The sequence below is a fragment of the Pipistrellus kuhlii genome, unplaced genomic scaffold (assembly GCF_014108245.1).
Source record: "Pipistrellus kuhlii isolate mPipKuh1 unplaced genomic scaffold, mPipKuh1.p scaffold_m20_p_1, whole genome shotgun sequence".
NCBI classification, from domain to species: Eukaryota; Metazoa; Chordata; class Mammalia; order Chiroptera; family Vespertilionidae; genus Pipistrellus; species Pipistrellus kuhlii.
Window position 1 is genome coordinate 154990620 of NW_023425404.1, and position 24467 is coordinate 155015086.

Consider the following 24467-nt stretch of genomic DNA (forward strand, 5'->3'; position numbering starts at 1 on the left):
TCGGTTGAAAACGACCTCCAGGTTTCCAGCTATCAAAACCACGTAGACGAAGAGAGAATCCAAGATGGCGGCATAGGTAACACCTAACTGAAGCCTCACACAACAATTTCAATAAAATACAACTAAAATACAAAATAGACATTACCCAGAACTACAGGAAAGTCGACTGACTGGAAATTCTACAATGAGAAGGAAAGAGAAAACCAGAAGGAAAATCAGAGCAGCTATAAAAGCCTAAGGTATGGAGACACATTGTGCATGCCGAGAGAACGGAGCCAGAGAGGAGGGGGAGGCTGAATGCCTGGCTGGCGTTTCCTAGAGGGAAGGAGATAAAAGCTCCGGACTGTGCTGAACCCCAGTTCTGACAGCACTGAATCCCAGTTCTAGGCCAGACCCTGGGGACCCAGGCTCATACAGCCTGGGCTGTAAGGTGGAAACCCAGGGGAACGACAAAAGGAAGTCCTGGAGGTGCGCACATTGCACGCAGAGAACGGGCGGTTGACTGTGCCACTGGATTGCCCTGGCAGGAAGGAGACAAAAGCTCCAGACTACTCTGAACCCCACTTCCAACCCCACTTCCAACTAAACTGAACCCCAGTTCCGGGCTCATTGGGGGAGAGCCTAGACTGTTTGGTAGCAGGTGAAACTTGAGGGCACCTTTCTCTCAGAGGCGCTTGCAATGAGTACTGAAGGACCCTGAGGAATACTGAAACTCAGGAGCCTCATAGGGCGTGGCTGATGGAAGCCAAGGCTGTAGGCTCTACCCTGAAACTCTGCCCCATCCAAGCTGAACACAGAGACTTTTAAGGCTACCAAATCAGGGAAGCTGTGAAAATGCCAAGACAAGGAAACAGATCACAAACGAAAGAAATGGAGGACAAAAAGCAACTGAATATAGAGTTCAAAACCACACTTAACAAGATTTTTCAAGAATTTTCTAGAAAAGGCCGATAAGACCTATGAGGATATGAAAAGGGATCAACTAGAAATAATAAGGGATCAACAAGAAACAATAAGGGATCAACAAGAAATAAAGAATACATTGTCTGAAATAAAAAATATTATACAGAGTCCTAAAAACAGAATGGAAGATCGCAAGAATCAAGTCAAAGATTTGGAACATAAAGAGCCAGAAGACACTCCTCCGCAGAAGCTAGAAGACAAGAGAATCCAGAAAATTGAAGATAATGTAAGAAACCTCTGAGACAACTTCAAGCGAACCAACATCAGAATTATGGGGGTCTCAGAAGAAGAGAGAGAGCAAGATACCAAAAACATACTGAAAGAAATAGTGACAGAAAACTTCCCCCACGTGGTGAAAGAATTAGACCTTCAAGTTCAGGAAGCACACAGAACCCCAAACAAAAGGAATCCAAAGAGGACTATACCAAGACACATCATAATTAAAATTCCAAGAACAAAAGACAAAGAGAGAATATTAAAAGCAGCAAGAGAGAAACAGTTAGTTACCTATAAGGGAGCACCCATACGAATGTCAGCTGATTTCTCAACAGAAACCATGCAGGCCAGACAGGAATGGTAAGAAATATTCAAGGTGATGAATAGCAAGAACCTACAGCGAAAAATAATCTACCCAGCAAAGCTATCACTCAGAATCGAAGGCCAGATAAAGAGCTTCACTAATAAAAAAAAAAGCTAAAGGAGTTGATCACCGCCAAACCAGAATTATATGAATTGCTGAAGGGGGTTCTTTTGGAAGAGAAAGAAAATAAAGATGAAAATTATGAACAACAAATACATAACTATCACAAGTGAATCTAAAAACCAAGGGAATTAAAAAACCTGATGAACAATGTTAACTGTTGAATATAATATAATAGAATCAGAGGTATGGAAAGGGAGTGGACTGATGATTCTCAGGGAAAAAAGGAGTGGGGGGTGCCAGAAGAGACTGAACATAAACTGTGCACCTATGGATGAGGACAATGCGGGGTGGGGAAAGGGAAGAGGATGGGGTGGGAACCTGGTGGAGGGGGAAAAAATGAGGAATTTTTGTAATAATATGAACAATAAAGGTTTATTAAAAAAAAAAAAACTAAAAAAAAAACCCCACATAAAAACAACCATGTAGATGATAATACCTAGCTTACTGATGTAATGATAAAGGAGAAGAACCAAGTTTGACTAGAGGGAAAATGATGAGTTTATACACCCTGATGATGAGTTTCTGCACTCTGGGTGGGAGGTGCCCAGGAGGCATGCAGGTGGAAGTGCTAAGTAGGCAGCTACATATTCAGATCCGGATTTGGGGGGAATGTTGGGCTGGAGATATGTGCATTTGGAAGGCATCAGACTGTAGGTGGTGTTTGAAGCCATGAGGGTCACTGAAGTAGCCTAGAGTGAGAGTAAAACCAGATCAGAGACCAGGGCCTAGGACAGAGCCATACTTACACCAGTATCAGGTAGAAAGAGGTTGATCCAGCAAAGGAGGCCAAGGAGAGCAGCCGAGGTGTGAGAGGAGGCAAGGGAAACAGTGACAGCACCTTGTTCACAGGGGCCTATGCATCTCTGTAAGCTTGCAGCTTCCTTGATTTCCAGTTGTGCAATATGTCCTAGGCTCAATTTGCATATTTTGGGTCTCAGACCAGGAATAGCTATTTCTCCAGGGTGTGGGGTATTCATTGCTCCCAGGTTGGTTATTATTTCCACATTATTTTAGTGAACAGATTCAGAAAAATTATATTATTAATATTTAAAGAAAAAAATAATCATGACCAATTTGCTCCCCACGGGCCTAAGCTGGCAGTTGGACATCCTTCTCACAGTCCGGGACTCCTTGCTCCTTACCACCTGCCTGCTGGCTGCTCCTTACCGCTGGGTTCGCTGCTCCTTAGTGCTGCAGCAGAGGCAGAGAGGCTCCTGTCACGGCCACTGCGCTTGCCTGCTGTGAGCCTGGCTTATGGTTGAGCGGAGCTCCCTCTGTGGGAGTGCCCTGACCACCAGGAGGCAGCTCCTAGGTTGTGTGTCTGCCCCCTGGTGGTTAGTGCACATCATAGTGACCAATCATTCTGCTGTTTGGTTGATTTGCATATTAGCCTTTTATTATATAGTATCTCTTTTCTCTTTATCCTTGATGACATCAATATATTGTAGTATTATTTACTCTATCCCACGATATTTACTAATAAACAATAGTCACGTGTGGAGCTTGTTAAATCTGCAAGTTTCTGGGTTCCCTGTAGAGATTCTATAGAGATGCTATAAGTCTAGGGCGAGGTCCAGATGCCCATGTGTTTCCCATGTGCTCTTAAAGGGTCTGTAGTGCTTACGCTGGGCATGCCTTTCGCTCTGCTGAACATGCATTTACAGAAAGCAGTTGGTAGAGCTTCAACTTCATCACTTATAATTTAGTGCCTTTGAGGAATATTTACAGTATGACTTTTCTCCCCCTCATAGGGAATCAAATTCAGCTTTGCTTACATTCCTCCCAGGTTCTCTTTTTCCACTCCACCCTCATTTTTCTTCTTAGGGAGATCAGCAAGAATTGTATTAGCTCCCTAACGCACGCTAAATAAGTCCATCTGTCTACCTTTCACGCGCTGAATGAACCTGTTGGCTTTCCTGTGTGATCCAGCTTTATCTACAAACAACTTCATTCATCAGCGGCCGCACATTCAGGCCTTGAACTTAAGTTAAGAAGAGTCTAGTTATTTGTATGGACAGCTGTCCTTCTCTGTGGACAACAGGTCCCAAAGCCCGTGTGAAGAATTAAAAGTCCTCAGGCCATCCTGTGGTGTCAGTCACCTAGCACAGGTCCTGGCGAAAGGACAGCCCAAAGGCTGCCTGGGTGTCTGATAGGCAGTGCCACCACGGTGGCAGTATGGCGATGGGGACTCTTAAAGCTGGGGATGTCAGAATATGGGGAGAGCCAGCCCAGAACCCCGCACATGCTCATCACACCTGACACTACACTATGTCGCAATTTGCATGTTTTTGTTGTTTGCTTTCTCCAGTCATCATCTAATTCATCACCCAGCTGAGAACATTGAGGACCACGAAGGTGACTCACCTGAGGCCACAGAGCTGGTGTCAAAACAGTTTCAGGCCCAGAACCCAGATCCCCTAACAGCCAGTTTATTGTTATAATATCAAAGTGCCCCACCCCCAATGCCCACATTATCCCACTTTTCAAGGATGCTGCATCCTTGCAATCTCTCCAACTTCCATGTCCTTCTCAGAATCCTGGCAGTCCAGCCTTTTCATCTCTACTCATGTAAATATTTTCATTAAAAAGTGGGAATCCAATTCGCCTCCCGTGAGAGGCACATAACCAAGAGGTAAGGATGGAGGTGGCCTGAGGCTTATGTAGGGAAAAGAGCACCCCTCGCAGGGGGGAAGGCAAGTCCTTCCTACTAGCACCAACCGTCTGTGCCTTCTCCACCGTCTCGTCCCCACATTACAGTGGCAGAGGGGCCCCTCACCTCCTCCCCGGCCCAGGGAACCCAGCTCACACGCTTGCTTCCCCACCCACGTCACAGCCTTCAAGGCAGCGGCCCTGATCCAGAGATGGTACCGGCGCTACATGGCGCGCCTGGAGATGCGGCGGCAGTGCACCTGGAGCATCTTCCAGTCCGTGGAGTACGCCGGGCAGCAGGACCAGGTCAAGGTGCGGTGAGAGGGGAGGAAGAGGAGGCGCCTCCAGCTCTGCCTTCTGGCCCGGCCCCGGGGCAGCAGGCCCAGGCGCCCAGAGATGTAGCGGATCCGGACCACTCCTGGGTCTCTTCCCACTCACCTCTAAAGCCAAGTTTTCTTGGCTTCTCCTGCAGCTCCACGATTTCTTCAGCTACCTGGTGGACCACTTCACCCCCAGCAGCCACAGTGAGCGTGAGTGTGAGCCGCCGGGTCCTCCTGTCTGGGGGCCGCAGGTCTGGGGGTGAGGTGGGGGATGCTCAGGGAGTGAAAATGGGAATCCGGTGACAGCTGGGAGTGGGCGAGGAGCACAGCCAATAGATGGCAGAGTGGACGCGTATTCTGGGTCGTCCCAGAAGCACATGTGGAGACAAGGGTTTGAGTGCAAGGAGTTGATTTGTTAAACACAGGAAACAGAGTGGGTGGGGAAGGAGTGGGAAGGGATTCAGGGAAAGGAAAGCAGCCAAGGAAGGGTGGGCTACTAAGCTAGCGACTCACTCAATGTGTCTGGGAAATAATTCAAAACACACGCCCCAGTGACCTCACCTGAAGGCAGAGCGAACCTGAGTCCTTATACTGGCAGCTCCCAAAAGTCATTGGTTGAAGGCTGCCGGGAGGGGCAGACAGGAAGGATTGCTAATTCCACAGCGTTTCAGGCCTGCCAAGCAGGGCTTTCTGTGGGTCCAGGAAAAAGCTCTCAGGCTAGAGATGCAGGGCCAGGCAGTTGGAAAGTGCCTGAAGGACACTGAGCACCATAAATGCCTGGGAACTTGATTCTCATATAGCTCTTCTTCTTCTTCTTCTCTTTCTCCTCCCCCTCCTCCTCCTCCTCTTTCCCCTCCTCCTCCTCCTCCTCCTCCTCCAACTCCTTTTCTAATCTTCACCCTAGGATATTTCCCCCATTAATTTCCAGAGAATGGAAGGGAAGGAGGAGGGGGGCGGGAGGGAAGAGAGAGAGGCACACACATTGATGTGAGAGAAACACATGGATTTGTTGCCTCCTGCACACGCCCACAAGGGCATGCAACCAAGGTACATGCCCTTGACCAGGAATCAAACCCAGTCCACATGCCGACACTCTTACCACTGATCTAAATTGGCCAGGGTTTTTCTTTCTTCTTAACAAACCTAGGCCCCTAAATTCCCATCCTTTCTAAGTCGGACATGTCTCAATCTTTTAAAATAAAAGTAGAAGGGAATTGACACAAGGACATACATAACCTTTGCCTCCTGCCCACCCTAACTTGTCCTCAGTTTCCCTTTTCCTTTCTCTCTCCTGAGCAGGAGCTGACGCCAGACTGGCCACTTCATACTTTCTAAGGTTGGCGAGATTCTGCTGGAACATAACTCTTGTTTGCATATAATGGCCTATGGTGAAGCTGGTTTCGTTGCTTCACTTAAAGTCACTGAACCTATTGACAGCATTAAGTGAGGACCTACTGTCTGGTCCAAGGAAAGACTCCTCTGTGCTGCCTGTGGACTGACTGCACATCTGATTGTAAGCCACCACCCTTTCTGTCTTGGCAGGGGACTTCCTGAACCGCATGTTCACTGAGGAGAGAGTCCCCCGGGGCTCCGAGGTAGAGGAATGCAGCGAGTATGGATCCATAGAGGTGCCAGACAATTACACGGGGCCACGCCTCTCCTTCCCACTCCTTCCTGACCACGCAACTGCCCTGGTGGAGGCTTTCAGACTGAAACAAGTAAGCTCACCCAGGAACCCAAGTCTCCAGCAACTCCCGGTCACCTGCAGGGGGAGAGCAGATCAGAGCAGAAGGCATGGCCCCAGACTTAGGGTCCACTGGAGAGATTCCACCCACTCCTCCTTTGCTTAGCCAGGACCTGTGACCAATCACCAGGTCCTATGCACTCAAAACTTCTCCTAATAATGTAATCCCCCTTTGTTCACCCATCCCACAGATAATTATTGAGCACCGCTATGTGCCAGCATGTTCTAGACACGGGGACCCAGCAATGAGCAGGACAGACACACAACTCCCTGTCCTCAGAGGGCTGACATTCTAGTGGGGAGACAGACACATAATTAATAACCATAAATGAGCAAATGATGTACCCGTTCTCTCCATTCAGGACAAAATCCCTGCAAATAGCCAGGCCTTCCCTTGTCAGAACAGTTCATTTGTTATTACTTGCCCGGGCCCCAAGTGAATTGTGTGTATTAGAAGGAGGTAAGAGCTATGCAAAAGAATCAACTAAGTTCTAGGTGGGAGAGGTGGAAGTTCTATCCAGTGGTCTGGGGAGGCCTCTGAAAAGGTGATTTCTGAGCAAAGGTCAAATGAAGGTGGTGAGGGAACGCACCATGCGGACATCTGGGGAAAAGCATTCCAGGCCGAGGGAACAACCGGAAAGGGCTTGAGGCTGCCCAAGGGCCTTGGGAAGGCCACTGTGACCAAAGAGGAGGAAGGCAGGGAAAGGGTATTAGGAGATGGAGGCAAAGAGGACAGGGGGTGAATTTTATTCTCCTGAAAGAGATGGGGAGACATTGAGCACAGGAATGCTGTCATCTGGCTTGCTTTTAAAAGTAGTCATTTGTGTGCTGATTGAGTGTAAGGAGCAAGGGCTGAAGCAGGGAGGCCAAGTCAAGAGGCTGCTGCAGTAGTCCAGGCGAAAGATGATTTGGCTTGCAATGCTGGTGGTAGAAGCAGAGGTGGGGAAAAGTGGTCGGATTCCAGCTCCATGCCAGATTCCAATCCTTCCCCTCTTTCATATGAATTAATTCACTGCAGGAGGAGTTGGGTGATTTTCCCAGTAATGTCAGGATTACTCAGTACCATCAGCATGCATGCACTTATTCATACTTGGCTGAACAATCATGTGTTTCTCCCCAGCGAAAGGCCAGGGGGGCTTCCATAGAGCAGATAGAGGAAATTAGTTTAACATTTGGATGATGGTGAAAAATGGAAATAAGAGTAGAAGATGGATGAAAAAGAAAGGATCTGTGCATAGGGTCCCAGGCAGTTGAGTTATGTTCCTGCAGTTGATTAGTCTTCCCTCACAAATATCAGTGTTGTTCTGTTCCCTCCCTCCTCTTCCTCCTAGTAGCAGCTACATGCTCGCTATGTCTTGAATCTTTTGCACGAAACCAGAAAACATCTGGTACAGCTGCCGAACATCAACCGGGTCTCCACCTGTTACAGCGAGGAGATCACAGTGTGTGGTAAGAGCTGGTCTGAATTGGTTTTATATGCTAGAACCAAACTATAAAACTCTGCCTGTGGTGGGGGAGGAGGAAAGGTGGGGCTGGGGGAAGGGGGATGGGAAGGGTGAGGGGCGGGACTCAATGGCCAGGTGGACAGGCCAGCTTCACTCCTTCACACTGAAATTGCATATTTGCTCCAGTTACTTAAACTAGAGGTGGTTCATGAAGGACTAGGGGGCCACAGGGCTCAGCCTCTGCTTTATTTCCCCAAGCAATTCATATTTGATCCCGACTCATGCTCTCCATTCAGAACAAAAACCCTGCAGGCCCTCCCTTGTAAGATAGTTTATTTATAACTAGAGGCTGGGTGCACAAATTCATGCACAGGCGGGGTCCACCAGCCCGCCTTGATTGGGACTGATTGGGGCGGGCCAGCCAGAGGGATGGGTCTAAGCCTGCATAAGGTGACCAGAATCTTTCCAATCTTTCCAATCTTTCCAAAAATCAGCACTTTTTAAAAATGCTGCGGGATGCGGGAAAAATTGTTAAAAATCAGGACTGTCCCACCAAACGCGGGATGATCTGGTCACCTTAGACTAAGAAGGTTGGCTGGCTGGTGGGGGGAGGGGATACGGGGCTGGGCCAGCTGGGGGGAGAGGTTGCAGGTGCTTGGGCGGCTGTCCCTGCCTCCTATCTGGGTTGGGGGGTGGCGATCGGGGCCACAGTGTGCATCAAAGCAACTGGTCATTCCTGTCATTTGGCTTTTATATATATATAGAATAGAGAACCAATGCATGAAATTCATGCAAGGGTAGGACTTTGCATCCTTGGCCCTTCCCCCCACCTGCACCTGCCTTGGCCTGGCACTGCCCACATCTGCTGCCACACATCCCTGGTTCCCTAGAGCCCTCTGATCAATTTCCCCAGAGGGCGGCCTGGGCCTCCCTCTTTTGGGCAATCACAGGGACCCCCCCATTGACTGCCCATTGGCTGGGGGCCTGGGCCTCCCTCTGAGGGGCAATCATGGGGCGATTGCTGCCCCCCAACCAAACGCATCTCACCCACCTTGGCTGGCCTGGCGCCAGTGCATGTCATAGCGTGGTTGTCCAAATGGTTGTTCTGCTGTTTGGCTGATTTGCATATTATGCTCTTATTATTATAGATTATTATAGATTGCTTGACCAGACCCCAAAGTTTAGTGACTATCCTGCCATTCACATATATTGTCCCAGACAGAAATCCTGTTAGTGACAATTTTCCTACCTCCTTATGTTTTCAGTGATATTTTATATGGTGCCTCACACTTTATATTATAGATGGACGCCCCACTCTATAATTTAGGGGAGGCAGACTGTGGAACAGCAGGGATCGTAAAATGGCACTTCTAGGAACATACAGCTTACAGATAGGTCCTGAAATAGTCTTACATTTTAATTTTTTTTTTTTTTGGTAGTATATCTAAACTTACGTTTTTTTTGTTTTTTTTAAAAATATATTTTATTGATTTTGTACAGAGAGGAAGGGAGAGAGATAGAGAGTCAGAAACATCGATGAGAGAGAGTCATCGGTCAGCTGCCTCTTGCACACCCCCCACTGGGGACATGCCCACAGCCAAGGTACATGCCCTTGACCGGAATCGAACCCGGGACCCTTCAGTCCCCAAGCCGACGCTCTATCCACTGAGCCAAACTGGTCCTGGCATAGTCTTACATTTTAAAAATTAGTGTCCAATATTTGAAAATTAGAGGATTTTATATTAAAATCCATATTTCCAACTTCTCTTGAAAAATCTTGCAAGACTGACCCCCAGGTGAGCTGCAGCTTCTGCACTAGATGGAGTGAAATGTCTCCCATTCTCGTCTGGGTTTGCAGCCCCATGCGGTTCTGTCCCATCTTTGCTTCAGTAAGAAGACAGGTTGTTTACTATTTATGATAACCATGCAGGAGAAATATTGTGTTCCTGCTTTCAATATTAACTACCCCTGCAACAAGGGAAATTATAATTATTCCTATCTTACATATGGAAAAAATGACTAATCATAAGTTTTTTAACCTTGCCATTTTTTTCTGGGTATTTTTTTTTTTTTTTAGAGTTAAACAATGAGAAACAATGGTAAGGACCAATCAAAACTGATATTTCTTTTCTGTTTCTGTTAGGAGATTTACATGGTCAGTTGGATGACTTAATATTCATATTTTATAAGGTATGAATGTTCAACTTAAGTTTCTGTCTTTCTCTGAGTACAATTTAGAAGTTTGAATACAATATCTAATAAACAAGTTATTAAGTATTGCTTGGATTTTAAAATATTAAATATACATATTTATACATATAGAAAAATATTAGAACACACAGTAGAAAATATAAAATATAAAAGCCAGCATTGCATTATATTCTACTATATAAACTGTTTAAAAATACAAAATCTGAGGCAAATAAAGAGAAGGAATCATTATTTAGCAATTTATTTTCTTTTTTTCAAATAAAGAGAATTATTTATTATCAAAGCAGTTGAAAGCTATTTTCATATCAAATTTTAATTATAAAATGCAGAGCATATATCAACATAGAGTATAAGAATATTCTGTTTATATAATATTAACTTTATAGATGTACTGCATTTCCCAAAGCACATTGCCATGTTTAATCCTAAGGAATCTCTGGCAGTTGTTATTGTTAATTAAAAACAATGCTTCCAAAACTTAAAACTGGCCTTTGGATCCCAAGTTCAGTGTCCTTTGCACATACCACATCACAACACTCTGGCTTTGCGTAAAACATTTATTTTGATGAACACGTCATAACCTCAGCCTGGCTGGAAAGGAAATATAAGGCGAATAGAGACTATTTCCATCTCTTTCTGACGTTTTACATTTGGAGGAGAGCCAAAAACTCAGAACTGGTGTTAGATCTGATGTAAATGTCAAGTACACGTTGGCTGAACCTGATTTTCTACTCCCTTCTCTCTCTGCCTCTTGTGGGACTTGCATCCTTGTGGGGAAGAATGGCCTCCCATCCCCAGAGCGAGCCTACGTGTTCAACGGTGATTTTGTGGATCGAGGCCAGGATTCGGTAGAGATCCTGATGGTCCTTTTTGCCTTCATGCTGATTTACCCCAAAGAGTTCCATCTGAACCGAGGAAACCATGAGGACCACCTGGTGAACTTACGGTACAAACCAAAGCACGCTTGGTATTTGATATTTACTTGTTGCAATTGTAAAAAGTTATTTTGTCAGAGTTCCTTATCTGTTAGATGCTTTTAAAAGTAGTTTTTCAATTTTATAAAGTAAAATACACAATATAATACATTTAAAAAGTCTTTTTTTAAAATTTACACATTAACCTACTATTTAATAAAACCATTAATTTTTTTTACATACCCATACTCCTTATCATATAAACAATAAAGTTTAATTGCAGAAAAATTAAAGAATACAGATAATCAAAAAGAAGAAAAATTAAATTATATGATAACTTGTCTACCCAGAGATAATGTTTAATGTAAACATTTTATAATTAGTCTCTTTTCTATATAGTTAAGTACATATATAAGAATATGCATTTAAAAAATGCAATTGTGTCATAACTTATTGTCACTAAATTTAAACACTTTTTTTTGCTTCTAAATCTAGATATGGCTTCACCAAGGAAGTGATGCATAAATATAAGGTGTGCTGCCTCTAAAAGCAAAAGTTTCTCTGAGCTCTGAATAGTTGACTGATGTATTTGAAACTTAGTGTCTTGTTCATATCATTTTCAGATGCACGGCAAGAAAATACTAAAAATACTGCAAGATGTTTTCTGTTGGCTTCCACTGGCCACTCTGGTGGATGAGAAAGTCCTCATTCTTCACGGTGGTGTGTCAGACATGACTGACCTAGAGCTTTTGTCTAAACTAGACAGGCACAAGGTACTGACTGGATAATGAAACTAGTACACATTTTACCAAAACACCCAGTTTTACTATCATCATAAAATAAAAGTTGCTGACTCCAGTTGACTAAAAAGGGCTGCAAGATAAATCATTTGGCTGGGCCAGTGTGGTTCAGTAGTTGAGCATTGACCTATGAACCAGGAGCTCACAGTTCGATTGCTAGTTAGGGCATGTGCTGAGGTTGTGGGCTTGACCCCCAATATGAGGCATATAGGAGGCAGCCAATCAATAATTCTCTCTCATCATTGATGTTTTTATCTCTCCCTCTCTGAAATCATTATATATATATATATATATATATATATATATATATATATGCAGTACATATACTGTATAATATATATATATTAGACCAGCAAAAAAAAAAAAAATATATATATATATATATATATATATATATATATATATATATGACCAGCAACTATCAACCTTTTTTTTCTTTTTTTCTTTTTAATAAATTTTTATTGTTCATATTATTACAAATGTTCCTTTCCCCCCCCCTCTCCATTGCTCTCCTCCACCAGATTCCCACCCCCCTGCCCCCTCCCCACCCCCCCATTGTCCTCATCCATAGGTGCACAGTTTATGTTCAGTCTCTTTCCACATCCCCCTCTCCCCTTTTCCCCATGAATCTTCAGTTCACTCCCCTTCCATACCTCTGATTCTATTATATTCAACAGTTAATATTGTTCATCAGATTATTTTTAATTTCCTTGGTTTTTAGATTCACTTGTTGATAGTTACGTATTTGTTGTTCATAATTTTTATCTTTATTTACTTTCTCTTCTGAAAGAACCCCCTTCAGCAATTCATATAATTCTGGTTTGGTGGTGATGAACTCCTTTAGCTTTTTTTTATTAGTGAAGCTCTTTGTCTGGCCTTTGATTCTGAGTGATAGCTTTGCTGAATAGATTATTTTTGGCTGTAGGTTCTTACTATTCATCACCTTGAATATTTCTTGCCATTCCTGTCTGGCCTGCATGGTTTCTGTTGAGAAGTCAGCTGACAATCATATAGATGCTCCTTTATAGGTAACTACCTGCTTTGCTCTTGCTGCTTTTAATATTCTCTCTTTGTCTTTTGCTCTTGGGATTTTAATTATGATGTATCTTGGTGTGGTCCTCTTTGGATTCCTTTTGTTTGGAGTTCTGTGCGCTTCCTGGACTTGTAAGTCTAATTCTTTCACCAGGAGGGGGAAGTTTTCTGTCACTATTTCTTTCAGTATGTTTTCGATATCTTGCTCTCTCTCATCTTCTGGGACCCCCATAATTCTGATGTTGGTTCGCTTGAAGTCCCAGAGGTTTCTTACATTATCTTCAATTTTCTGGATTCTCTTGCCTTCTATCTTCTGCGGAGGAGTGTCTTCTGGCTCTTTATGTTCCCAATCTTTTACTCGATTCTTGCAATCTTCCATTCTGTTTTTAGAACTCTGTATAATATTTTTTATTTCAGACACTGTATTCTTTATTTCTTGTTGATCCCTTACCATTTCTTGTTGATTCCTTATTAATTCTAGTTGATCTCTTTTCATATCTTCTTAGGTCTTATCGATCTTTTCTAGGAAATTCTTGAAAAACCTTATAAGCGTAGATTTGAACTCTATATTCAGTCGCTTTTTGTCCTCCATTTCTTTCTTTTGTGATCTATTTCGTTCTCGCATTTCGCAGCTACAGATGGGGCGAAGTTTCAGGGTGGAGCCTACAGCCTTGGCTTCCGTCAGCCCTGCCCTATGCGGTTCCTGGGTCTCAGGGTCCTTCAGTACTCGCTGCAAGCGCCTCTGAGAGAAAGGTGCCCTCGATTTTCGCCTGCTACCAAACAGTCTAGGCTCTCCCCCAATGAGCCCTGTATAGGGGTTCAGTTCAGTTGGAAGTGGGGTTGGAGGTGGCGTTCAGAGCAGTCTGGAGCCCCAGTCTCCTTCCTGCCAGGGCAATTCTGCGGCACAGCCGACCGTCCCTTCTCTGCGTGCAATGTGCGCGCCGCTGGGACCTCCTTTCGCTGCTTCCCCGGGGTTCCGTCTTGCAGTACAGCTCCCTATGGATGAGCCTGGGTCCCCAGGGTCTGGCCTAGAACTGGGGTTCAGAGCAGTCGGAACTGGGGCCCAGCACAGTCGGAGCTTTTATCTCCTTCCTGCTAGGGAACGCCAGCCAGGCACTCAGCCTTCCTCCTCTCTGGCTCCCTCCTCTCCAGTGCGTGCACTGTGTGTCTCCGTACTTTAGGCTTTTACAGCTTCTCTGCTCTTCCTTCTGGTTTTCTCCTTGCTTCTCGTTGTAGAATTTCCAGTCAGTCAACTTTCCTGTAGTTCTGGGTAATGTCTATTTTATATTTTAGTTGTATCTTATTGAAATTGTTGTGTGCGGCTGCGGCTAGGTGTCTACCTGTTCAGCCATCTTGGATTCTCCTTTTTTTCTTTTCTTTTTTAACTCATAGCACATAAAATTCTGTGGTACACCAAAAAATATATTTTGATCTGACAAAAAATAGGTATAATTTTTATTTATTCACACTGAACAGCTATTGTGTTAGCTGTTGTCTTTTTTTTTTTAATTTGACAATCTAAGGGAAAAGAGGTCAGTGTCCCTGACTAAATGTTCAGGTGTTGCATGTTTTAAAAATTCTATGGCACGCCAGTTAGAAAATTGCTGCATTAGACCCTTAAAAGGAGAAGAACCGAGAGTCCATAGCTGGGCTCAGGGAGTAAGTTGCTGTGACCAATTAGTGATGTTTGCCATGGACGTGGGAGTGGGGAGCTGGTACCATGTGTTTCCATCCTCGACCTAATAACAGCTGGAGTAGAGAAGCCATAAGACACCATACACGTGGACCAGAATTCTTTCTGCGTGTGTCCTCCATGTTCCCATCCTGGTCCCGGTACCATGATGACTCTGAGTCAGTGAGAGGGACCATGCTGAACCCCTCTTCCCAATTAGGCTGAAAAGAGGTGTTCCCTTCCCCAGTGAGCTAATAGGTCAGGTAGCACTCCTGTAAAATGTGATCTCACAGCAAGTGTCAAGAATTCCCTGTCCCAACATTTCTCAACCATAAGCTGCCTTTCCACTCTGTTTTAGTGTCTGTGAAACAACAGAAAAGTCAGGAAGGGCTTGTTTTCCTGAGACAGAGAGAAAGAGAGAGAGGTGCCCTTTCTCATCCTTGTCTAAAATCACTAAGCTCCCAAAGAGAAATCATGACATAGGTTAGCATTTATCCAGCTATCTGTGGTGAAGGTTCAGGCTTTATAATTTTCTGATTTTAAAACATATACCATAATTTCCGGCCAATAAGGTGACACTGTGTTCTAGTAAAAAGCCTGCTCAGATTGGCCAGAGTCAGAGAGGCGGTCTATTAATAAAAGAACTGGTGTTGCCTCGGAAGTGGGGGGTAGTCTTATACAGCGAATATAGGCCTAAACCTATGTTTTAACTGTAAAATTAGGGTGTCGTCTTATACGCCAGAAAATACGGTATTTTTATTAATTTCAGAGTGGAAAGGAGAGGAAGAAAGTAATAGAAAGATCAATGATGAGAGGGAATCATTGATCAGCTGCCTCCTGCCCACCCTCCACTAAGGATTGAGCCCATAATTTGGGCATGTGCCCTGACCTCCTGGTTCATAGGTTGATGTTCAACCACTGAGCCATGTCAATTGGGCAATTAATTTCCAATTTTTCCACAGATTAACACTTTTGTATAATTTGAATGACGAGAAAAATGAAATTCAAACAAAAGATATAAGGCCATGGGTCATGTGCTTGAATGCCATAGCACTACCTTCTGGCTGTAAACGTTTCCAAAGGCCCACTCCCAAGTCTATGCCTATCTTGTCCGGGGTCAGGACAAACCGCTCACAGACCAGCACTTATCTGTGGCCCCCAGTGTGAGGAGCATTGGCCTGATGCTCAGAAAGGACCTCTGGTTTCATTCCATCATCTGTGTGTTCTGGACATTTGTAGATTGTTTCCACCTTGAGGTGCAAAACAAGAAAAGAGAACGAGAAGCAAGCAGAAGAGAAGGGAAAAGCCAAACTGATGAGCTCTGCAGGGAGCCTCTCCCCGTGGTTTCTCCCCCAAAGCCGCTCTCTCCCCTCTTCGCCCCTTCATCTCAGCTCCCACAAGACCCACAAAGCTGGACGCTCCTGCAGCATCCCCTGCAGCGTCCCCCTGGGCCCCAGGGGGCTCTCCCGGCAGGTGAGGCGCTCCGTGGACCTGGAGCTGGAGAGGTGCCGGCAGCAAGCAGGCTTTCCCGCGATCCAGGAGAAGGAGGAGCCCTGGCTCTTCACCCCAGAAGCTGACACTGCAGCTCGGGAGCCGCTGGAGCCCACTCAGGAGGAGTGGAGGCAGGTGGGTGTGGCCAGGAGCTGCTTCCAAGATTTGGCTGCCACCAGGAGGGACCAAGGCTTTATTTTTTTAAGAAATATATTTTATTGATTTTTTACAGAGAGGAAGAGAGAGGGATAGAGAGTTAGAAACATCGATGAGAGAGAATCATCGATCAGCTGCCTCTTGCACACCCCGCACTGGGTATGTGCCCGCAACCAAGGTACATGCCCTTGACCGGAATCAAACCCAGGACCTTTCAGTCCGCAGGCCGACGCTCTATCCACTGAGCCAAACCGGTTTTGGCGGGACCACGGATTAAAAAAAAATCCAATCTCATCTTTCCATGCAAATTCAGGGTATTTTGGTGTTTTTTTTTTGCCTGTCTTTCTCTATCCCTGGGGTGAGAACATCCCAGGAAGATATTACTATTTGCCTAATGACTCATACTTTAGAGTTTTGTGAAGGATGGGAAGTTGTAGGCTCTGTTGCCTGAGTAAACTTGGTTTAGTGACCTAGGATCGCTGGGGTGAAACGATTTCTTGGATGCTATTGTTTTACTTTTTGTTTGTTTTAATGTGCTAAAAACATGTCTGCTGTAGTTCAAAGCCTAAGGACTGTCAGTAGCTTCTGTCCTCCTCTGTTATCAGGCAAACAAAAGTTTTTCCAAGATCTCTGAAACTGTCACATGGCTACCCCTAGCTGCAAGGGAGGCTGAGAAAGCAAATATTTAGCTTGGCACATTGCCACCCCAAACGCCTAATGAGGGTTTTGTTAGTGAGGAAGAAGAATGGGTATTGAGGATGGATTCACAATGCTTGCCAAAACAGAGGCATACCTCGTTTTATTGCACCTCACTTTATGCCCTACAGATGTTGCATTTCCCCCCCCCCCAATTGAAAGCAAGACCCTCCATCAGCAGAAAGATTACAACTCGCTTCATTGCTGTTCCTTCTGCTCTTCCTCCTCCTCTTCCTCCTCTATTCGTAGAAACGACTCTGCATGAATATCTGTCTAGTTTTTAGGAAAGACACCATCTCTTTCTCTCCAGGTTGTGGATATTCTGTGGAGTGACCCCATGGCTCAGGAGGGCTGCAAGGCCAACACTGTCCGAGGAGGAGGCTGTTACTTCGGGCCGAACGTGACAGAACAGCTGCTGCAGAAATACAATCTGCAGCTCCTGATCCGCTCACACGAGTGCAAACCCGAAGGCTATGAGTTCTGCCACAGCCGCAAGGTGGGTGGCCCCTGCAGAGTCACAAAGCGGCCCTATTGCTCCTCCCACGTCTGGGTAGGCGAAGGCTTGTCACAATCAACTGTGCCTTGTACTTGTTACCCACTGGCAAACCATAACTGGGTCCTTCACAGGAATTTATCCTTGGCTTTTAGAGCCTCTTTAAAATTCAGTCTTGTTTGAGGCCACCACTCAGCGATACCCTGAGAGGAGAGTGAGGGGAAGTTTGCTCCCACTTCATGGATGCAAATACGGCCTGGGGTTTTCCCAGCCACATCTGTTCTTCAAGTCACATTGCTCGCTGTCACATGCCTCACACAGCAACGCAGAGTAAGAGGACATCTGCACTGTGCCCCAGGCAGGGATTCTGGGTTGTTTGTCTTCTCCTGCCTAGCCTTTGGGCACCTCTAAATTCGTAGTGTTTGTCTAGACCACATGTGTCAAACACAAGGCCCGCGGGCCAAATCCGTCCCGCCAGGCCTTGCAATGTGGCCCGCACCTCGCTGTCATCACTGCACTCCCGCTGCGTTTCCATCACAATGACAGTTTATGACTGTTCAGTAAACCATTCGGCCTGCGATTTAGGCTGGATTTTAGATTTTGGCCCCTTCTCTGATTGAGTTCGACACCCCTAGTCTAGACCCATGGTCAGCAAACTGTGGCTCGAGAGCCACATGCGGCTCTTTGGCCCCTTGATTGTGGCTCTTCCACACAATACAATGGCCTGGGCGAGTCTATTTTGAAGAATTGGCGTTAGAAGAAATATAAGTTTAAAATATTTGGCTCTCAAAAGAAATTTCAGTCGTTGGACTGTTGATATTTGGCTCTGTTGACTCATGAGTTTGCAGACCATGTTCCCCATTAGTGGGTGAACAATGAATTCTTCTTCACAATGATAGGAAGAGCTGGTATTAGGCCTGAGGCTAATTCCATTAGGATGAGCGTATTCCGGGAATACCAATTCTACTGCAGAACAGCAGTTTTCCATGCAGAAAAAATAAGAGATCAAGTAATATGATAAATGTTTGGTTAAATTCTTATATAAGATTCTTTATTGCAGGACTTCTAAGGACTTTTAATTTCCTATGTTCATTGTAAATCTCCACAAAAAAAAAGATGCAGTGTTTAGCATTTTCCAATATAGTGACCATGGAAACCTTTCTCACAGAGCGACTTGGGGGCTCCACACTGCGGGAAACTGCTTTGAGGCCTCACACCGGCTAGTTGGTAACTTATTTATGTGCTGGTTCTAAAGACCATCTAAGTTTGTTGGGCCCAGCTGGCCTCTAAGTTGAATCAATGAAGTTTTTTCTATGAATCATAGTTTTACTTGGGACAACAACATGCAGAAAATATGTTGTGGATGTTCTATCAGAATTAAAGTGTTTTTGTTGTTGTTGTTTTTTAAATTAGGTATTGGGCTTCTTCTTTTTTTAAAATATATTTTATTGATTTTTTTACAGAGAGGAAAGGAGAGAGATAGAGAGTTAGAAACATCGATGAAAGAGAGTCATCGATCAGCTGCCTCTTGCACGCCCCCCACTGGGGACGTGCCCGCAACTAAGGTACGTGCCCTTGACCGGAATCGAACCCGGGACCCTTCATTCCGGAGGCTGACGCTCTATCCATTGAGCCAAACCGGTTTTGGCAGAATTAAAGTTTTTATTATTTGGGTCACAACTCCTGCCCTACTAGCATTAAATATTTTAAATAAAGTCCCATAGGTGAGGTCAAGGAGAAAGAGCAGCCCCTGAAATTGGGTTGGACCCTCTAGGATTGAGGACAATGAAGTCTCCAGTGAACCTGAGTGCCTGTCTCTCTTCTCTTGATTTAGGTGCTAACCATCTTTTCTGCTTCCAACTACTATGCGGTTGGCAGTAACAGAGGGGCCTATGTCAAACTGGGGCCAGCCCTGACCCCGCACATTGTGCAGTATCAAGCCAACAAGACGACCCACACGCTGACCATGAGGCAAAGGCAAGTCGTTCCAATGAGTGATTTCAGAAGAGCAGAATCATAGTGTCTATAGAACCTTTGAAGTGTCAAATGTTACTACATTTATCTAAATTCTAAGTGAGAATTCAGAATTTGGTTCTTTCAGAAGTAAGGTGGATCTGTAATAGACATTATAGGCAGAAGACTCTTCTTTCTCCACACACTTCAAAATCTCTACCTCCTCATCATTAATGGAAGGAACAAGTTTGCTTCCTGCTTTTATTGAAATTTTTCTCAGTGGGGGCATCTAGGGAAAACCCATGGTCCAGCCACCAAGTCTTTCCAGGGTCACTCTTCTGTTCTCTCTCATCCATAAACAATGTGTGCCATCCCATTAATCCCAGCCAAAGCTCCTTTCACTGTCTGGGGATTTGGCAGGTGGATTTCAGTGTACACACACCTGTTAACAATGGCCCTTTCTTCTGGGAAGGAAATATATGTATTGTATAATGTTACTTAAATGGCTTCTGTTGAGATGATTCTGAGTTGTAATCTTGGTTAGAACATACCACACATTAAGTGTTATTATAAAGCATATATATCTCACAATGAACTTATGAAATACATCATGTAATAACTTCTACTTTCATATATGAAATTATTAAGGAACAGGGGTTAAATCAGCTGGCCCATGGGCACACAGCTCCCAAGCAGTGAAAGTTAGCTTTGACCCAGGAAGTCTTATTTAAGAACTCATACACTTCCTATGCAATACTGCCACCCACCAAAAAGAGGGCTCCAGAATATAAAGCTTCTAACAGATACAGTTTTAGTGGCTCTAAACAAGCTTTTAAAATTTTCAGATGAACTAAATTTAAAATCAAAACAAAGTTAGTGTAAATCCATCGGAAAGAACACATTAATATTTAGCACCTGCCTTGTTTGAGAGCTATAAAAATACATTATTTTAAATCACTCTTGAGTCCAAAACACTGAAAGTTATTAAACAGTCAAGTTATTTAAAAAATTAAGGCTAGTATTACCTTAAAAATAAATATTATGTGAAAATTTAAACTTACCAAGCAATAATTGTTAAACCTACTGTGTAGCAGAATCATCTGTGGAGCTTTATAAGAAAAAAAAAAAAAATCAGTCATCTGACCCTCATCTCAGTTCCACCAAATTAGAGTACCCAAAGGTAGGAACCTGAAATGCTATGATTTCATATGATTTCAGTGTTGTCACTACAAGAGGAGTCACTGTATGAAATCCTATAAATAATATGTTTAATAACATAGAGAAAGATCACTCAGCTCTTGGAAATAGTCATTGATTGCATCAGAGCAAGCACAACATTATCCAGAAGCTACTGTCCAACAACTTCAACTATTTGGACCACAATGTAGAACTTACAAGGAAGGAGGGAAGTGCTTCTGACCAGCCATAATTGATGTCTTGATGTACAAGAACTCAGTATCATGTGTTTTACTTAGAGAAACCCTCACTCAGAATTCACTTACTTTTGGTGTAAATCCACATCTCACAATAACAGGTTAGCCAGCCTGGTATCTACCTGTCAAGATTGATTCCTAGCTCCAACCCTCATTAGCTATGTGACCTTGGGCTTGTTACTTACTCTGTAATGGGCATAATAGTTTTATCCACCTCATTGGGTATTGTAACTAGAAGAAAACAAAATAAGTGTTATCTTGTTATTCATAAATCTTACCTTGTGACTGTTTAATGTAATAATAAATTACAAGGAAAGCATGATTTTTGAAAAACAGACATAATTTATTGAGTGCTTTTTAAGTATCGATACCAAGTTTTCTTTTAAGTGCAGTACATGAATTTACTTTTTTATTCTTCACAATCTTGTGAGGTAGGTAATATTTTTATCCCTATTTTTCAGATAGGCAAACTGAGGTACAGTGAAGTTATATAATTTTACTATACTATTCTATACTTGTCAGGACAGCAGCATTCCACAGAATACTTCAAATTTATTCTATTTGTGCACAGCAGGGAAAAGTCGGGCAGCGAGGGGGGAGGTGGGAATAACAGATGGAGCTCTTCTCTCAAAAACGGAACCCTTGGGAAGTTGGGATATTAAGGAAGAGAGAGGCGAAATATAGTAAAAACCCATGACTATTTCTTCTATAGCAAAATGTTCCTTTTCTTCCTTCTGTTCCAGGATTAGCAGAGTGGAGGAGTCAGCTCTAAGAGCTCTGAGGGAGAAGTTATTTGTTCATTCCTCAGATCTTCTTGAGGAATTTAAGAAGCATGATAATGGTAAAACTGGTAAGTTAATCAAATAAGATATTCATAAGGGAAGGAAGCTGATAAAAAAAAAAAAAACCACACCAACAACAACTTGTTTCACAGTAGTTAGCAAATAAATATTTGCTGAATGAACAGATGGCCAAAAGACTTCTCTGACTACTTCCTCCATTTAACACAAGTCAGTGTCCAGTTATCTTTTCTAAATATTAAAATTCCATGCTCTTAACAGAATATGAACTTGGCTAAATATAGATGGTGAGGGTGAAAAGAAATGGGGTCAAGGGAAGGGTGACAAGGCCAGAACTAAGCAAAAAAGCAACTGGTGGGGCAGGGTACAGAAGTTTGCCCAAGATTAGCAAAATTTTAATGATTTGACTTCTTGTTATTGTCAAATGCTTATTTACCTGCTCTTCATTCTATTATAAAAGCAAGTGATTTTGCCTTTTGGGATGTGTAATGGACATTAACTACATGTACTCATATTATTAATAAAAAAAAACAGCAGTAACTGTCATACAGTCATAACAATATTTTTTCCTATATGAGTAAACAACCAGTGCTATATTTGTATAATGGTTTTTGCTGTTATTTGTCTGAGTTTTGTGTGATTTCCAGTAGTATTGTCAAATATAGCAAATAAAAACAGGATGCCAAGTTAAATTTGAATTATGGACAGATAATAAAAATCTTAAATATAAGTATGCCCATGCAATATTTGGGATATGCTTATACTTCGTGGTCTGTCTGAAATTTAAATCTAACTGAATAGCCTGTATTTTATCTGGCAACTCTACTTTCATGACCATGACCCACAAAAATAAGGACAGTACCTAATATTTCTGTTACCTACGGATAGTAAGAAGAATGTCAGGTTAAAATGGTACCCACTGTTGTGCAGGGAACTGGACTTATGGGTGACCAGACAACAAGTTGGCTCTTTCCTGTAGGTCTAATCACCCTGAGTGACTGGGCAGCAGCTGTGGAGTCCGTGCTGCATCTAGGACTGCCATGGCGGATGCTGAGGCCACAGCTGGTGAACAGCTCAGCAGATAACATGCTGGAGTACAAGCCCTGGCTGGAGGACTTGGCCAAAGAACAACTGAGTCACGAGGTAATGATGAGGAAATGGTGGATGGGGGCATATTGTGGACCATGAAGCCCCTGATGGAGAACTTGGAATAAGATCAACCAAATATTGAGGACCCAAAAGGGAAGATGAAAAGGGAACAACTATTTGCTGAGTTTCCATGTGTCAGACTTTATGGTAAGGAATTTACATATGTTGCTTCAGTGTATCCTTAAAATCACACCAAGAGAGAGGTATTACCAGCCCCAGTGTACTCATGAGGACACTGACCACCAAGGTTGAGCTACCAACTTCTGATCATAGAGTTCCTAAGTTACAGAACTGAGACTCAATCCCAGGTCTGACTTCTTTGATTTCATTCTGCTTCCTCCATTAAAAAAGTATTTATTCAAGCAATACTTGTTGGATACATAATGTATTTGAAGCTCTGGGCTAGGTACTTTTTTAAAAATAGCTCTATTGCAATGTAATTCACATTCTATTCAATTTATCCATTTGAAATGTACAATTCAATGTTTTTAGTATACTCTCAAATATATGCAGCGACCACCCTGGTCAACTTTAGAACACATTTACCATGCACTACAAACTCATAAGCCATTAGAGCATTTGGCAGGCTGAAGGGGTTGAGGGGTTCAGGTTTTTTAACGGAGTCTTATACTGTCAGGATTGATTGTGTGTTGATTATATATTAGGAAAAGCTAAACATAAGATATAGAAGGAAGATGAGATTTTTTTCTTACAGAACATACAGCCAAGTTTGCTGGAAACACTGTATCGCAACCGATCCAACCTGGAGACCATTTTTAGGATCATAGACAGTGATCATTCAGGTAAAGGCACTCATTTTCCTGTCACTCTGACACAGCAAATATTTTACCTCCCATCCTTTGGGCTTCTTCCTAAGTATGTAGTTCTCTACTAAAGTACTTTGAAAGCCAAGGAAGTAATGGCAATGCTTATAAGTGGCAGAAGCCAGAAAAGTACTTGAACAATACCAGCAGAGAAGAATCAAGACCAACTCAATGAGAACTTCTTATAGGAAGAATAATTATTTGTGGATGAGAGTAGGTGTTCTAGTAAGAATGTCAGAGGAGAATGGACCTTGAAAGCTAGACTGACTAACTGAAGTGACTTCTTCTCTCTGGTAAGGGTTCATCTCACTGGATGAGTTCAGGCAGACGTGGAGGCTGTTCAGCTCTCATATGAAGATTGACATCACAGATGACTGTGTCTGTGACCTTGCCCGGAGCATTGACTTCAACAAGGATGGCCACATTGACATCAATGAGTTCCTGGAGGCCTTCCGCCTTGTGGAGCAGTCCTGCTCAGAGGGAAGTGCCTCCGATTGCCCACAAGCCACCAGCACGAATGGCAGTGGCTCCTGGCCTGCCATGGAAGACAGCCTGGTCTCTGTTACCCAAGTTGCCTCATAAGTGATGCCAAGTGATATCACTGGAATAGCTTCCTTAATCTCCATACATTTGTGAAACTTTATGCTGAGAATTTGCCAACTAATGTGCATCAGAATCACCTTTATATTTGTGGGTGTAGGGTGGTGCGTGTACGTGTGTGTTGTATTTTTAAATATATAGGTAGCCTATATGTTTATAATTTTCACAAGGTGGAACCAAGAGTTAGTACTTTTTAAGTCTGAAGTCTATCCTGGTTATGAATCACTGATAATTCAACTCCCTCATTGTTTCCATTTTCACCTTTTATTTATTACTAGAGGCCTGGTGCACGAAATTCGTGCATGGGTACGAGCCCTGACCTGTGATCAGGGCCATTTTCCTTGGCTGCCAGCAGCCGACCCTGCCCCTCACCGCCACCCACCTCCAATTCCCTGTTTGCTATTGGGTGATCAGAGCCT

General features: G+C 43.6%; 1 protein-coding gene across 2 annotated transcripts in view; it reads left to right on the forward strand.

Annotated features, from left to right (window-relative positions):
* Positions 1 to 24227, forward strand: part of PPEF2 (protein phosphatase with EF-hand domain 2) — a 43954-nt gene extending 19727 nt beyond the window's left edge. The window contains exons 3-17 of one of the 2 annotated variants that reach the window (XM_036413321.2): positions 4500 to 4627; positions 4788 to 4845; positions 6178 to 6353; positions 7714 to 7828; positions 9968 to 10014; positions 10815 to 10981; positions 11445 to 11481; positions 11573 to 11722; positions 15693 to 16079; positions 17107 to 17292; positions 19124 to 19266; positions 21419 to 21525; positions 22455 to 22618; positions 23340 to 23427; positions 23747 to 24227. In XM_036413321.2, the coding sequence (XP_036269214.1) occupies positions 4500 to 4627; positions 4788 to 4845; positions 6178 to 6353; positions 7714 to 7828; positions 9968 to 10014; positions 10815 to 10981; positions 11445 to 11481; positions 11573 to 11722; positions 15693 to 16079; positions 17107 to 17292; positions 19124 to 19266; positions 21419 to 21525; positions 22455 to 22618; positions 23340 to 23427; positions 23747 to 24030 (2237 nt within the window). In that variant the 3' untranslated portion in view covers positions 24031 to 24227. Of the gene's footprint in view, positions 1 to 4499; positions 4628 to 4787; positions 4846 to 5723; positions 5972 to 6177; positions 6354 to 7713; positions 7829 to 9967; positions 10015 to 10814; positions 10982 to 11444; positions 11482 to 11572; positions 11723 to 15692; positions 16080 to 17106; positions 17293 to 19123; positions 19267 to 21418; positions 21526 to 22454; positions 22619 to 23339; positions 23428 to 23746 lie in introns of those variants that run through there. The other variant, XM_036413330.2, reaches the window with a different exon arrangement.
* Positions 24228 to 24467: the final 240 nt, after the last annotated feature.